This window comes from Equus caballus, chromosome 3 (assembly GCF_041296265.1).
Source record: "Equus caballus isolate H_3958 breed thoroughbred chromosome 3, TB-T2T, whole genome shotgun sequence".
NCBI lineage: Eukaryota > Metazoa > Chordata > Mammalia > Perissodactyla > Equidae > Equus > Equus caballus.
Genome location: NC_091686.1, coordinates 21,246,377 through 21,261,054, shown reverse-complemented (window position 1 = coordinate 21,261,054; position 14,678 = coordinate 21,246,377). Strand labels below are relative to the sequence as shown.

The 14,678-nt window shown below is 41.9% G+C and overlaps 1 protein-coding gene and 1 long non-coding RNA gene across 5 annotated transcripts in view; one reads left to right on the top strand and one right to left on the bottom strand.

Moving 5' to 3' along the window:
- LOC102149407 (uncharacterized) overlaps positions 1-14,678 on the top strand; it is a 135,389-nt gene that overhangs the window by 110,275 nt on the left and 10,436 nt on the right. Inside the window, exon 4 of the long non-coding RNA XR_290022.4 lies at positions 655-801. This is a non-coding gene — a long non-coding RNA (uncharacterized lncRNA). The remainder of the gene's footprint in view (positions 1-654; positions 802-14,678) is intronic.
- Positions 6,035-14,678, bottom strand: part of ZFHX3 (zinc finger homeobox 3) — a 1,295,343-nt gene continuing 1,286,699 nt past the window's right edge. For all 4 annotated transcript variants that reach the window (XM_023637235.2, XM_070263082.1, XM_023637236.2 and 1 more), the window contains one exon: positions 6,035-11,990. In XM_023637235.2, coding sequence (XP_023493003.1) covers positions 10,312-11,990 — 1,679 coding nt within the window. In that variant the 3' untranslated portion in view covers positions 6,035-10,311. The remainder of the gene's footprint in view (positions 11,991-14,678) is intronic.

Below are 14,678 nucleotides of genomic sequence, written 5' to 3'. Positions count from 1 at the left end.
AAATAACAAACATACAAACAAAAACCATAATTTGAGTTTAGGAAGAATGACTAGTGTCTGCTGGGGCCTCATTTTTATCATTCCTCTGTATATAACTCAGTGCAATGACTTCATCTCAGAGTGAGAGCCACACTTCCAAACTAATGGATTTCCTTGAGCCACATTTAGTTAGCCTGAAAAATGAGCTGTGTGAAGGAAGACATTGAAATGAAGTGTTTTTTTGGTAAGACTTGAATAACTTTATGAATAATGATAACCTTTATAGTCTAAAGGGAAGAGCTAAAATAGTGTTTTACCATCAGTCATACCTCTGTTTCCATAGGCTGACTTATAACTTTAAAACCTAAGAAATGGTTTTTCTACTCTATGTGGCATTATGGCAAGGGAAAAAGTGGCTAGAAAAATTCATGCATTTACCTACCTTTCTTCTACCTCTGATCACTGTGATTAAGCAAAAGGATGAATTAGTTGCAACCCTTGATTGTAAGAGTGAATTAGCACCATATCACGTCCAGAGAAGTCTGCTGGGGAAATCAGATTCCTATGTTAATTGAAACTTTTTGGGAAATTTCATAAATGTAGGTAGCACTTCAGAAACTTATGCAGGACTCTTACTGCATATATCTAAAAACTAAATTTGCCTTCTGCTTCCAGTGGAGATGGAGTAATAGAGACCAGATGTGCCCTTCCCAGCTGAAACAACTAAAAAGACAAGACAAAATATATGAAAGAATAGTTCTTTAGACACTGGACATAATACCATGAAGGACAGTGATCCCTGAGAGATGGGAAACAAACAAGGTAAGCCCTATGATTATCCCACATTACTGCCTTGAGAGAGTTTCCAGGTCACAGCACAGGGTGAGGACTCTGGGTAAAGCCCAGCAGACTGCTTGAGTTGAGGAGATAAAGCTGAGTCTGGGGAGAGCAAAGCAGCTAGAATTTGCTGGACAGAGTACCAGGGAAGAAAGACCTCTGGAGATCTTCACAAGGTCCCCAGGTATTCAGAAAACTGCTGACCAGTGCATCCATGTTAGGAAACTACTTGAGGCTGGGAAAGAACCAGCCCAAAGGATAAGAGGGTACAGCACCTGATGCTCACACAGGGTGAGGAACAGTTTGTGGAACATTTGAGTAGAATTCTCAGAAGGGTCTCACAGGGGTTCTCAGTACTAGGGAATAATTAGCTCTTGACTAAATAGCATTCTGATCCGGCTCAACAAAACTTAAAAACAAGACCCAAAGGGATAAAACTGTTTCCAAGTTACTTAAGTGCATCCCAGAACAAACTGGAAATTTATAGGAATACAAAAATATCCAAAACCTAACAAGGTGAAATTCACAATGACTAGCATCCAATCAAAGATTACCAGACATGCAAAGAGGCAGGAAAACACAACTCACAATGAGGAGAATAATCAATCTTCTGAAACAGACTCAGAACTTACATAGATGTTAGGATTAGCAGAGGATGACATTGAAGTGATTATCATAACTGTATTTTTATATGTTCAAAAGTTAAGTAGAGATATGAAAGATATAAAAAAAGACCCAAATCAAACTTCTAGAGATAAAAACTATAATGTCTGATATGAAAAAATACACTGGATGGGATTAATTGTAAATCAGAAGAAAAGATGAGTGGCCTTGAAGAACATAGCACTGGAAACTACCAAAAATGAAACACACAGAAAAAAGAGTAACCGCCCCAACCCCTAAAAAACCCATAAAAACGGAGCATCACTAAGCTATGGGTTAACTTCAAATGGCCTAATACATATAAATGGAGTCCCTGTGGTTGGGGGAGGGAAGAGAAAAAATATATTTGAAGAAATTTTGATGAAAAGTAATACCCCACAGATCCAAGAAGCTCAACAAACTCCAAGCACAAGAAACATAAATAAAACTACACCAAGGCACATCATAATCAAAACATGATGTGATAAAACTAGTGATAAAGAAAAAAATCTTAAAAGCAACTAGAGAAAAAAATACATTAAAAAATAAGGATGACAGCAGATTTCTTATTGGAAACAATTCAAATGAGGCAATAATAGAGCAACATCTTTACAGTATTGAAAGAAACAAATTCAGCAGAGTACAGATCAGACTTTGAAAACTATTCAATGTTAAATTTAGACCCGTATAACAAAGAAACCCAGTGCAGACACTGTATCATGATATCCTATCTATAGGCAATAGGCCAAAGCCACATTTCTAGCTTATTATCCTCAGAGAAAAGGAAAAAATAACCCACCAGCCATCCTCCATAGCCTTTACTAGCCCTCTCATATCCACATCAGCAACCTTGTTTCTAATACCCTCTTTGATTCTGATCAAAAATGGAGAAAGTTCACAAAGCCAGAGGCTTCTAAAGCCTTTGTCACCGATGAGTTCTCAGATGCAGAGGCTATCATGGAAACACTCTACTTGAACCTTTTCTCTGTGTTTAACTTAGTTTTTACTCACTCTTCCCCACACCTCTTCCAGATGTTTATTTTGCAGGTTACTGGAATAATAGTATTTTTTAAAACTCGGTGTTTTGGGGTAGAAAGACCTCTTGCTGCACTCCTTCATGTGTATTCCTCTTCAGTTTTGTTTCATGTACAATTCATTCACTCTTACAGTCTCATTTTAGATGCTACACCTCCCAACCTGTGTATCTGAACCAGCTCAAACAGGAAGTGGCAGTGGGCAAATTGTTACCACCCACTCCATTTTCTCTATTCTGTAATGCAGAAATTTAAGCTGCTCTCTCATCAAGGCACAGTGAAGCAGGGATATGTCTAGTCTTGCAAACAAGGCAAGCTACAAGTCATCCTTCCCTCTGACCAAATTAATCACTCGATGTTAGGCATTGAAAGACTGAAATGTAAACTCCTGCACTAGACTCCTGTATGACTCATGAGCAGAAGCTCCCTGAAGGACCTCTGGATCCTCCGAGATACGTACAAGACAGGAAAGCATCAGATATAAACGTATGGCAAAGGCTTGATAGGACTGATTTATACTACTGCAGTTCTGGGATGCTCTGTAAAGTAAAGAGAGTCAGAAAGCCGCAATCCCAAGGGACCTACAGTGAAAAAGTGGAGAGTTAATACTGACAATAATTGTAGCAACAGATATTTAGCACTTAGTATGTACCAGGTAGTGTTCAAAACATTTTACATATTTTAACTTATGTAATCTTCACAGCAACTCTATGAAGTAGATCCCATTATCCTCACGTTACAGTGGGAATATGTAACACAATCAAGGTCACAGTGGTGGAGTCAGAATTTGAACCCTGTCTGACTCCTGAGTCCACACTCTCAACTGCTCTTTAGTGTCCCTCGGGAGATAGTGGGGGGAAGGAGCCCTGGACAAAGGCTAAACACATGATTCACCCCTTACTCGTTACCTTACTATCCTGAACGCCTGGGATAAATGTCACCCACTTTGCTTACCTTATAGATCATTTTGAGGAACAACCAAGCAGTAATTTTAGAAAATATTGTCAAGTCTCATGCAAAAGTAAGGTGTTATTAAAAATAAGGTGTTATAAGGAATTCTAAAAGACAGCAGCAATGCATAGCGGGGCTTAGGGAAGAGTAGTGTATTGAGATAGGAAGGCAAGGAAAGTGAGTGTCAACAGGAAGCTTTTGGTATCACAGAGGCAGAGAATATCTACTGATGCCTTTCTCTCTTGCTATTCTTAGTTGTTACTTAGCACTCATTTCTCAGGCCAAGGGATCTTGGCCCAAGAGTAAAATAGTTCATCTGAAAGTTTTCATTCCCCTGTTAATAAGGGATTCATAAGTTGGGTTAAATAGTCTCTGTGTTCCACATAGGATAAGAATGAAGTAGTCACAAAGGATCAAGAACAAACTTAGTTTTGCAACTATAATTTAAAAACTCAAGAAGATAGAGAGGAATCTAAAGTAACTGGCTAAGACATCTTAAAAACATATGCCTCTACTTGGGGGGGGGAAGGAAGGAAGGGAAGGAAGGAAAGAAAGGAAAGGAAGGAAGGGAAGGAAGGAAAGAAAGGAAAGGAAGAAAAGGAAAGGAAAGGGAAAAGGGAAGGGAAGGGAACGAAAGGAAAGGAAAGGAAATACCTACCTTTGCTATGAAGTAAAAATAGAAAGCTGCCTCTACTTTATGGCCCTGAGAGCACTAATTCCTTTGCAAGTTTTGCCAGAGCCTTGGCAGATCCACCGCCAGCAGTAATGTACAGAGACTGAGCAAGCACATCTGTCCTGATATAATTAAGGGTGCAGAGCAGAGCAGCAGGTGCAAACTTCTCATCCTTCAACTTGACTCTTGCGCTGCTTTGTGCTCTTGTAACTTAAAGTCTAAACTTGTTAAAAGTGATATTTGGAAGGTCATTAGTCTATAACAGGAGCTAGGCACTACAGACACTTCTTTAAAGCAAAATTAGAAACAGCTACCTGACTAACACATATCGGCCATTTTAAGATGTTGCCGTTTCACATTTTCCAGGGGGGAAAGCTATTAATTCCAAGGATATTAATATCCACATGAGCATGATATTGAAGCCAGATTGGAAGACTTCTTCTCCCTTAAAAAGCGTTTCTAGTAACAGAGTCCCTTATCCAACCCTCTCAATGTAACTTAGCTGCTTAGAGATTTTCTGATACAAAGGGCTCAACCATCACTGAGCTTTTGTCTTATTTTCTTAAAAATTTATCTTTAGAAGAATTTGAATTGTAGTCACCTTCCTCCAAAGAGCTGAGGCAGCAAAACCTCTCTGCAAAACTAGTTCCATTTAAAACGTTTCAGTGTGATCCTGCCAGATCCTAAAATAATTATAGCTCACAAAGGCAGACACGGCTTTGGGTCTGAACAGTTTTTATCATACTGTACCTTTCATGGGGTTGGAAGAAACATCAGTTTCATAACTGTCAAGAAACTGTGCCAAGAAAACATACCAAGATAGAAGCCATGTGCTTCTGTAGGAACACCCAAAAGAAAGGTATGATGCCCGGGGAAAGATCAGGGTTTCATTAGGGACGGTGACACTTGTTTGGCATAGAGTTTCCAGCACTGGCAGGACAACCAACTTTTCCTTTCTGAGCACTAGTAATGCCTGTGTCAGTTGTAGAATTCATTGAAATTTTGAGTTAATAGGGTCACTGCTTCTTCTTGAATGCCTGCTGCAGGAACTAAGAAAAAAAAGACTTGGTTGACAATGGCCGAGCCAATAGAAGAGGGTTTTATAGCTTAACTCCTGGGGTAGAGAAGACCCCTGTTGGCCAGGGGCAGATGCTGCAGACCTTGCAAGGACACAGCTAGCCTGCAATGCCATCCAAGCCCAGCTGCTAGAGTTCTGTAAATTATTTATCAGCTGTGGCTATAAATTAGAGATGAATGGAAGGCCTTTGGGCCCAATCTGGGAAATACTCTTTATTAATGAGTTTCAGGCATTTTCTGCTGTAACGGAAGGTTTTTGATAAGAGGACTGAGTATTCTCTCTTGTATGTAGGACTTACTAATGCTGTTACTATTTTTGCAGACTATTCTTATCTCAAATTCTGCACTAACAGGGGTTGACAAAAGTCCTTTGCTAGGAAAGGTAAATGTAGTCAATCACCCACTTAATTCAACTTACCTTTCATATCCTTCTGTCACAAACACTGGATCTAATTCCCATTTCAGAGAAGTTGAACTTACCTCTCTCCTGGCCATCAGCAAACTTCTTTGTGCCAAGTGTCTAAAATTCTTATAAAAACATTTAAATTAAAAATATAGGTGCCATTAGGGCTCTCAGGGGTCAATTATCATCCGAGCTGTCAGGCTTACCCTTCTCAATGAAATAAGCTGGTCAGCATCATGGCCACAACTTCCTGCACTTTGATGAGTGCCAGTTGATGGGAAATACGAGGACACTTAGAAATAAAGAGCTTGTGTACCTTGGAATGAGTATCCTTGCTCACGCAACCTCAAGATGCTGTTCAGATTTACACTTCACCAGTCATCAAGCTCCTTCTCTCTCACACATGCACAGCCACAAAATCTAGTGACAGACAAGAGCTTTTGCTCATATTTTTTTTTAATGTATCACAATGAGCAGGAAACATACTTGATGAAATATTTTCAAAGGAGTATATTCAATTACCATCTACAATCAACTTAACTATGACAACAAAGTTTTTGTGACAAATTTCTTTTCAGTTTGAAAGTTCCATGTGGTTCTGTTTGTTAGTCTCCATGTATTTTGGTACAGTTCGAGATCAGCATTGTTACAGTAACAAAAAAGCTAACAAGACTACATTATAGAAAAACACCAAGAACATCATTTTTGGTTTCACTTGCTCTATTTTTTTTTTGTTTTTTATTTTTTATTTTTTTGTACATTGCAAAGGCTGTTCATATACCTCTTCACCTCAGGGTCACGTTCATTTATGCTTTCTTTCCTACCCAAACTTGCCCCCCTCCCTCCCGAAGAAAGTAAACAAACAAAAAAAACTAGTCAAAGCTTTGTTTCACAGTGGGCAGTATCTCAGCGCCAACAAACAACCAACTCAATTTATGTTTCTATTTAAAATGTTTTAATTTAATTTATTATTTAAAAAAAATATATGTCCATGAACATCAAGTGCACTGGCTTGGGTCACTGCCTCTCTCTCCTGCAACTTCCTGCCATGCCTGATAAACTCAGGTTTAAACACATGCCGTCTGTTTTACTTTATTTTCAATTGTGTAAAACTTTGGCCACATTCATCTCTTTAAATAGTTTTAATTAAAAAAAAAACTTCCTAGATTTATTAAACTTTTCCGTGTGTGTGTGTGTGTGTGTGTGTGTTTCCTTCTTAAGTGTCTTTTTGGAAGGATGGATGAAATAACTCCCATTCTGTGGGTCTATTTGGTGCTCTGACTGAATGGTGTCTAGCACCAACCCACACTGTGGAGTATTTGAAAAAAAAAAACAAACCAAAATATGAAGTGTCAATGGAGGTGAAGAACTATTTTAAAAAGTGAGTTGAAATATCCTTTCAGCTACCTAGTATGCAGCAGACAGGAGTAAATTCTCCAAGTGAGACCAATCTAAACAGTTGAGCATTGCAGTGAATTCATGCTTTGTAAATGATATGGGTCACAGCCATGGTGGATGTCAGCCCACAAACATCTAACTAGCTCATGTTTGACCTCAAATTTTCACAATCACTGACTGCTTTGCTACTTCTGGGTTAATGCTGAGAACCATTTTTTCTTTTTTGAATGAACATTTATGTGGGCTGTAGAGCTGTAGAGGAAACCATTAAGTGTGCAACCCACTCCAGGTTGAAACAATCGCATAACCCCTCTGAGGAACACTGGTGGGGGGAAGCATGCTTAGACAATCTACCCAACCACCTTGCTGTTGCCAAACACACCCACAGGTCAAGGCATGGCAAAACAAAACACTGACAGTCACTCTGCCTCACAGAGGGAGGACGGCATAGTAGCTCAAAAAAAAGAAAAGAAAAAAACCATTGGGGAGGGGATGGCAAAATTAATTACAAGGAAATGAACTTAAAGTTGAGGGGGGAGGGAAAGGGATAGAAATTGCACTATTACCAAGCAATATCATTTTTAAAAACAAAGTTTTCAGAAAAGACCTAGCAGAATTTGACAGATAAAACTAGTGTTAAATTGTTAATTGGTATCACATAGAGAAGCAAAAACAAAACAAAACAAACCAATTTTTTTCTATATGATACAGACACGGAGTAACATACAACAGTTAAATGGCAAAAAAATATATATATATTTCATAGAGTTACAAACAAGATAAAATAATGGAAAACAAAAAACTGTACAACTTTAAAATTTAAAAATGTTCATCTCAAACACAGGGAGAAATATAAGAATTCTTGTTAAAAGAAAATAGCTTGTTAAAACAGCAAATGTTTTGCGTACTTATTTTTGACACCTTATGCTACAACTGGATACTGGTATGAATAGTTAGATGGTATTCTTTAGTATTTCTACTTAAAAAAAAATTAAAAAAGGAATTTGCACTGTGCATCAGCCTAGTTAGAAATATGTACAACAGTTCAGGATCTACTCTTTCATTAAACTAAAAACAAATTCATAAAAATAAAATAGTCCCGGCTAAAAAAGAAAAAGAAAAAAGAAAAAAGAAATCCATTTTCAGATCTTGGAATGCTCCAGTCTTTTTGCAAAGTCGATGAGTGGCTTCAGCACTGGGGAAAGAAGCCCGAAAGGTGACCAATGGAACCTGCATTCACAGTCTTCAAAGTTCCCTTTTGAAACATAAGGAAGAGAACGAAGGGAAGAAGGATTTCACACTTTCAGGGCAGGGGAGATTGTTTCTGTTGATGTTTGGCTATGAAAGTGAAACAGCAAAGCATCTATTTGTCTCCAAAATCTATGTTTTAGCAGCACAAAGTTTTCCTTTCAAAGTTCAGACCGTTCTTTAAGATGAGAAAGGGTGTATGTTGCGTTGTGTTGTGTGTTACAGGAATACGGATATCAACATAAACACAAGTGCCTCACATACGGCTCCTTTTTTGCTCTCTTTACATTGCTATCTGCTTCTTTGTTGGCTGCACTCTGGATCACTTGCCGCTCAGACTGCCTAACACAAGGACAAAACTTTGAAGTAAAAAATGTGTCTTTTGGTATATGGAATTGTCATTAACAGTTGCCTCTCTGCTTGCAGAAGAAGCACATAACAACCTGGGAATCTTTTGTTTTACTCTTTCTCTTATTAAACTAAGTCTTGTTTGTTTAAATCAGAAACAAATTCTCAAGTAACAAGAACCCTTTCCCTTTTTTCTGCATCAGCAGTGAAAGGGTGTGTCTTTGGATTTTATTTAAAGCATGAAATTTCTTTTTCTGAGAGAGGAAAGAAAACAAAACAAAAACCAACACCAAACCCCTAACCAAAAACTTTTTTAGAAAAGAAAAGCATACAGCCCAATTAAACAAACCGAAACAAATGCTTTAGTTTAGGAAAAGAATATTTGAAGCATCTACCGAACAAGGAGGAAAAGGAGGAAAAGAAGAGGTGAAAAGAAAAGCCAAGGATAAATTAAAAATAAATGCACAAGGCTAACAGACATAGGTAACTAGAATTATATGCCTTTAAAAAGTTTCAACTCCCCAACCAAAAATAATCTTTGAGGATCCTAATGACCCCTAGGACCCTTTGAATTTCTTTCTTTAGTTTTATAAAATAATTCTGCAGCTACCCTCTAAGAAATGAAGGCAGCTACCTTAAGTGGGAGATTATAGGATGGGAAGTGGGAGAAGGAAAGAGAAAGTGGAATTAAGGGACAAAGGGGAGAAAAGCTTAGGCGAATCAACGGATTGCAATCTATCTGCTAGGAATGAACAAGACAACATCAAATGAGGAGCTGTCAGCTGGACCATACAAAAAGCTAAATGTACACAAAAGGTTTTTTTTTTCCTTTTAAATCTACCATACTGCTTCAGTTCATTTCCAATGCAACAATCTACTCAACACCAAAAATGGTCATATCTATCATAAATACAGAAAGTCAGTTTTTAAAACTTATTTTTTTTAAGCTACAAGTCCTCAACACTCTTTGTGTGTGGGTTTGTTTTTTTTTTCTGAAAGTGGGAGTGCTTAACTTTTCCCCTTGAAATTGGCTTCAGCAGAAAAGCTATCCTTAAAATCCCCAGAAAGCTAAAGCAGTTCACATTGTTTTTCTCGAATACTTTCTGCCCGTTTTTAAATTAACAAAACAAAAAATCTTTTCTGGAACAAAAACAAAAACAAACCGAAAAAATAATATATATAAAACAATGATTCTGAAAACAGAAAAAAGTGTGAGCGATTGACCTGAGAATAAAAAGACATTACATTTCTTTTTTTCTTTTAGCAAGCCATTGGTATCTGAATGCTAAGATAGCAAGAAATTTAAAACTGTAACAAGGTGGACTGCTTTCCCATACAGTGCATGCCGGGCTCCTCTGTGCTATCAACTTGGGGCATTTATTGAAAAGGGGCAAATATACAAGGGGTTTAAGCTCCAAAGACATTAGGGAGGCCCTGTGGACTTCTGTTTCCCAGACCAATAGTACCTTCAAAAGGACACAATGTAACAGGGTTAAGGTTTTTTTTTTTATATATTAAAAGAAAAAAGAAAAGACAAGAATGTAAAATCACCGGCATAGATAGGTATATGGGAAAACAACCCACGCTTTTTCTTTTTTTTTCCTTTTTTTTTTTTTTTTTGGTTAGAAGCTTTGGAATTGCAGTTAGTCTATTTTTGAAATTGGTTTGTTATTAATTTTTTTTATTTAAATTCATTTGTTTGTATTGTTCATCTTCAAAGCTTACAATCTGAAGGTGTCCGTTCCTACACTGGTCAGACCACTGTCCTTGGGGCAGCTGGGGTCTTTGGGACCCTCCACCGGGCTCGCCGGTCCGTCGGACTTTTGGCTGAGATCCGTGTCAGACTCCTCCGAATAGTCGTCTGTTGGCATCGAGGGCTGAACCCCTGAGGTGCTGCATGAACTTGAGGTAACCGTTGAAGATGAGGAGAGAGGAGGAAAAGAAGGGGGCTTCGCGGCTGAAGCCCTGGAGACCACTTGCGGCCAAGACTTCCTGGAGGCGTGGGGGGAAGCGGAGGACGAGGACGAGGAGGGGGCGGCGGCCGACGGGGGAGGGGGGCTGTCGTTTGAGTGAGCGGCAGACTGCGAGGTAGATGCGGTGCTAGGATCGGGGAAGCAGGCAGAGTGAGGTAATAAACTAGGGTGCTCTTTGGCGTTTCTTGCTGCTCTCGTGATTGTTCTGTGTTTGTGCAAGGCCGACTCGAGATGTTGACTCAGAGCTTCCTCCCCACACAGCGCGCTCTCGCACGCCAGGCAGTGGTACGAGCCGCCGCCACTCCCACCGCCGCCGCCACTGCCGCCGCCGCTGCCGCCGCCGCCCGTGGGGACGTGAAGCACCATCTCTTGCAGGTTCACCACAGACTGGCCGAAGAAGCAGAGGGACTTCAGGTGGCTCCTCGCCGCCTCCTCGTCACTGAAGCCCGCCTGGCACTTGCGGCAGACCAACTTGTACTGCACCTTTGGAACAATGAAGGGGTCGTAGAGGGAGTCTGCACTTTTGCTTTCTGCTTCTGGCTCTTCGGGGGGTTTCGGCAGGAGGGGGGACACCTCACGGGGTGCGTTTTTCTGCTCTTCTGGTTTGGGGGATTCTTTGGCAGGGTCTTTGTCTGGGGAAGCAGCCCCCTGGGGGACTGGGGTTTGGCTTGCTTTGGGCTGCTGCTGCTGCACTTTTTGCTGCTGCTGCTGCTGCTGTTGTAGTTGCCGCTGCTGCTGCTGCTGGATGGCCTCCTGCAGACTCTGCTGGTATTGCTGGTACTGCTGCAGTAGGGAGCCCGGGGAAAGCCCCATCAGGGCCTGTGACAGCGCAGGGCTGTAGGGGAACAGGCCTTCCATGCCATACATAGGCTGCAGGTACCCGCTCTGCAGGGCGCCAGGGATCTGGGGGGCATAATAAGGAGAGAAGCCTGGTACAAAGTAAGGAAGGAACTGGCTCGTGAGCAACGCTGTGGGGTCTGAAGTCAAGGCTGCCTGCAGGGCCTGCAGCTGTGCAGGGTCCACCGCATACTCCATGGTGGGCAGAGGGGCTGAGATCGTGGCTGCGGCCGTGGGGGCCTCTCCTTTCTCCTTCTTGGGGACAGACAGGGGTTCCCCTTTCCCTTTGTGTGCCTTTTCCTTCTCCTTTACCTTCTCACTGTCTTTGTCCTTGCGTTGCTGTGGCTGCTGTTGTGGCGGGAGCTGTGGTGCAGGTGGCGGCTGGGCTGCTGGCGGCGGCTGCACCTGTGGCTGCTGCTGCTGGGGTTGTGGGGGTTGCTGAGGGGCCATCCCCATGGTGGCTTGTGCTGGGGTCGGGGAGCTCAGCGATGCTGAGGATGGTTTATTTGGTAATCCAGATGTGGGGAGGCCAGGGGAAGGAACTGTTGTGCTGGGCAGACCCATCAAGTTCGGTTTAGGTGACGTTAAAGCTGAAAGGAATGGAGACAGATAAAGAAATCATGTGTCAGTCTGGGGTGGTGAGCTGAAGCTCAAGACGCTTTACCTGTGCCACGGGCACAAAGTCTGAGATCTCAAGGTTTAAACTTGAAGCAACCTCTCAAAACTACGTTTTCAACAGAGGTATCCCACCAGGCTCAGGGTTGGATGGCCTTGTTTTCTAATCAGGACTCAGTCCTGGGTCAGCTCCCATAATTCCCCTTTCAGCTAAACAACTTCCAACACCTTCCCGCCCAATGTGCGACACCCACTAGTTCATATTTTCTTTGCTGTGCTCTCAGATACCATTCACTCCACCCAAGGCAAGTAGTCTGGAGGCCCCCAAACTAGCTGTTTCCAGCTGGGACCCATCTGAACCAAAGGCCTTCATCAAAGCTCCACAGAAATAGTACAGCCAAGAGGTTTTACCAGAAGTTGTCTAGAGGAGAGAGGCAAGAGGAGACGAGAGCAAAAGCAGGAAACCTGGCCAGGCCCCCGAAGCATGTGATCAAATAACAGGCTCTACACGTGGGCCTTTCTGGCCTCCAGTGATGCAGCTGAACAGAAGTGTTAGGAGGGCAGAGAGAGGAGGAGGAATGGGAAGAAACGAAAAATAGTCCATTCAGGGAAAACTGTTCCACTGCCTTGGCTCAGCTGATCTGCTTTAACAAATCTATTGAAACAGGTATCTAGCTAGGAATAGGATTTGGAGTCTGCTGAAGAAATGAGCATTTTAGCCTCTTGCCCCTGTTTGAATGATATATGGGAGGTCTGGGGCTGCAAATGCTTGAGAAACCAGCCATGGAACAGGAGAAAAGCATGTCAGAAAAGGAACAGCCCAACGTGCTGGCACTACCAATTCCTAAGACACTGAAACCTACTCCAAGCACTACTGCTTATGGGCGGCAAACGTCTTTGACCATACGACCAGACCCACATGGAGTACAGCCCCATCCTCAATCACACTCAGGCCTAAACCACCACTTCCTGTAAAGCCTCCACCCAGCCCAAGCCTAATATCCTCCCTGACCCATAGCTATCTCCTGGTTTGAGTTTTTTGTTCCAGGGTGATGGAAGATGATGTTACTGCTGCTAGTACATCAAGCTGCAGGTGCGTTAAGACTAGCAAGGTGGTGAGGAAGGACAGCGTTGTTGAGGGGGCAGATGTGCTAGATGATGACATGCTGAGAAGACAGGAGTTGAGAAGAGTTCACAGGCAGCAGCCCTTGGATCACCTTTACATTCACCACACCCAAGAAACTAGACAGTATACTGTACAGCCTTTCATTTTACAGGGCACGAAAACGTCAAATAAAAAATCCTACAGCCCCTAATTTCATCTGGACCACCGTCTGCCAGAAAGCTGGGGTAGGGCATTCTATAACAGGACACTGTCCTCATGAGAAAAACTACTCTGAAGCCTAGACCTGGGTAAAGATGTTAACTTTGGGCTACAGCGGTGCAGTGTTTATCACACCTTATTTAAAAACCCTCAAATTTCAGATGAAGGGAACAAGGTTGTCTCAAGTTGCCAATCCCAGGAAAATATCCATTAATATTTGGATAGCCAACGAGGATGCTTCCCTCAGCACTGCATAGCATCATTAATTTACTCTTCCAAAACAGCAGAAAGGGAGCGCTGAGATTAAGTCATCTAATTTCCTCAACGCACATAAGGGACTGAAACCAGAGGAGAATATGTGTCTGACTCAGAAGAACTCAGTAAAGCCTTGTTGGTTAAATCGGCACAAATGAGGTGGAGACAGAACAGATTATGAATTCTAAACTTGGGACATGGCTCTTTCTGTTCAGCTCTAGGCATTGGACCTGCACCAAGTTTTAGATTGGAGCCAGAGCCAAAGATCAGTGGGGCAAGAAAGGAAATCTAGAGATTTCCCCATCCCTATGGCATCAGGCTTTCAGAAGAAAGATCCAGACCAGAAGACCTCAAACTGACTTTCTGTATCTTGCACTGACAGTCTACATAAGAGATTCAAATTGTAAGAAATGTTTACTGAACTCCTGCTATTTACCAAGCTCTGCACTAGCCATGTTTGATACAATAGCTTAATACATTCTCACAATAATTCTGTCGCCTCAGTTTTCTCATCTGTAAGATGAGAATCAACCAAGGCACTTCATCCCCCTGAGACTCAGTCACACACCTCTGGGTTTCAGACTGATGTGATATGGATTGGGGCTGACACATGTCTGCCGTGTGACCTTGGGCCCATTAGTTGACTGTTTGGAACCTCAGCTTTCCACAACAGATAGTTGTAAGGATTAAATGAAGGGTCACACGGAAAGAGCTTACCATTGAGCCTGACATATGAAACACAAGTTCTTTCCCTCCCATTCCAGATCCAGTGCTCCTCTGAGCTGTGGTACAGTCAGGTGGTGGTAACTGGGACACACCTGGCTGCCTTAAATAACAGCATATCTTTCTATCTTGAGTCCACTCTAAGTGGTCAGAACCTGAGTAGCACTAAACATATACCTGTTGACTGACTGGCTCATATTGGGTGCTGTGGAAGGAGCACATAGCACTGGGAGCCCGGAGGCCTGGGTGGGAGCTCTGGCTCCTACCCTAGCTTGCTGAATGGTCTTGACCTCTCTGGGCCTCAGTTTTCTCATCTGTAAAACAAGGGGAATAGATCAGACATTCTGATTCTAATTTTTTC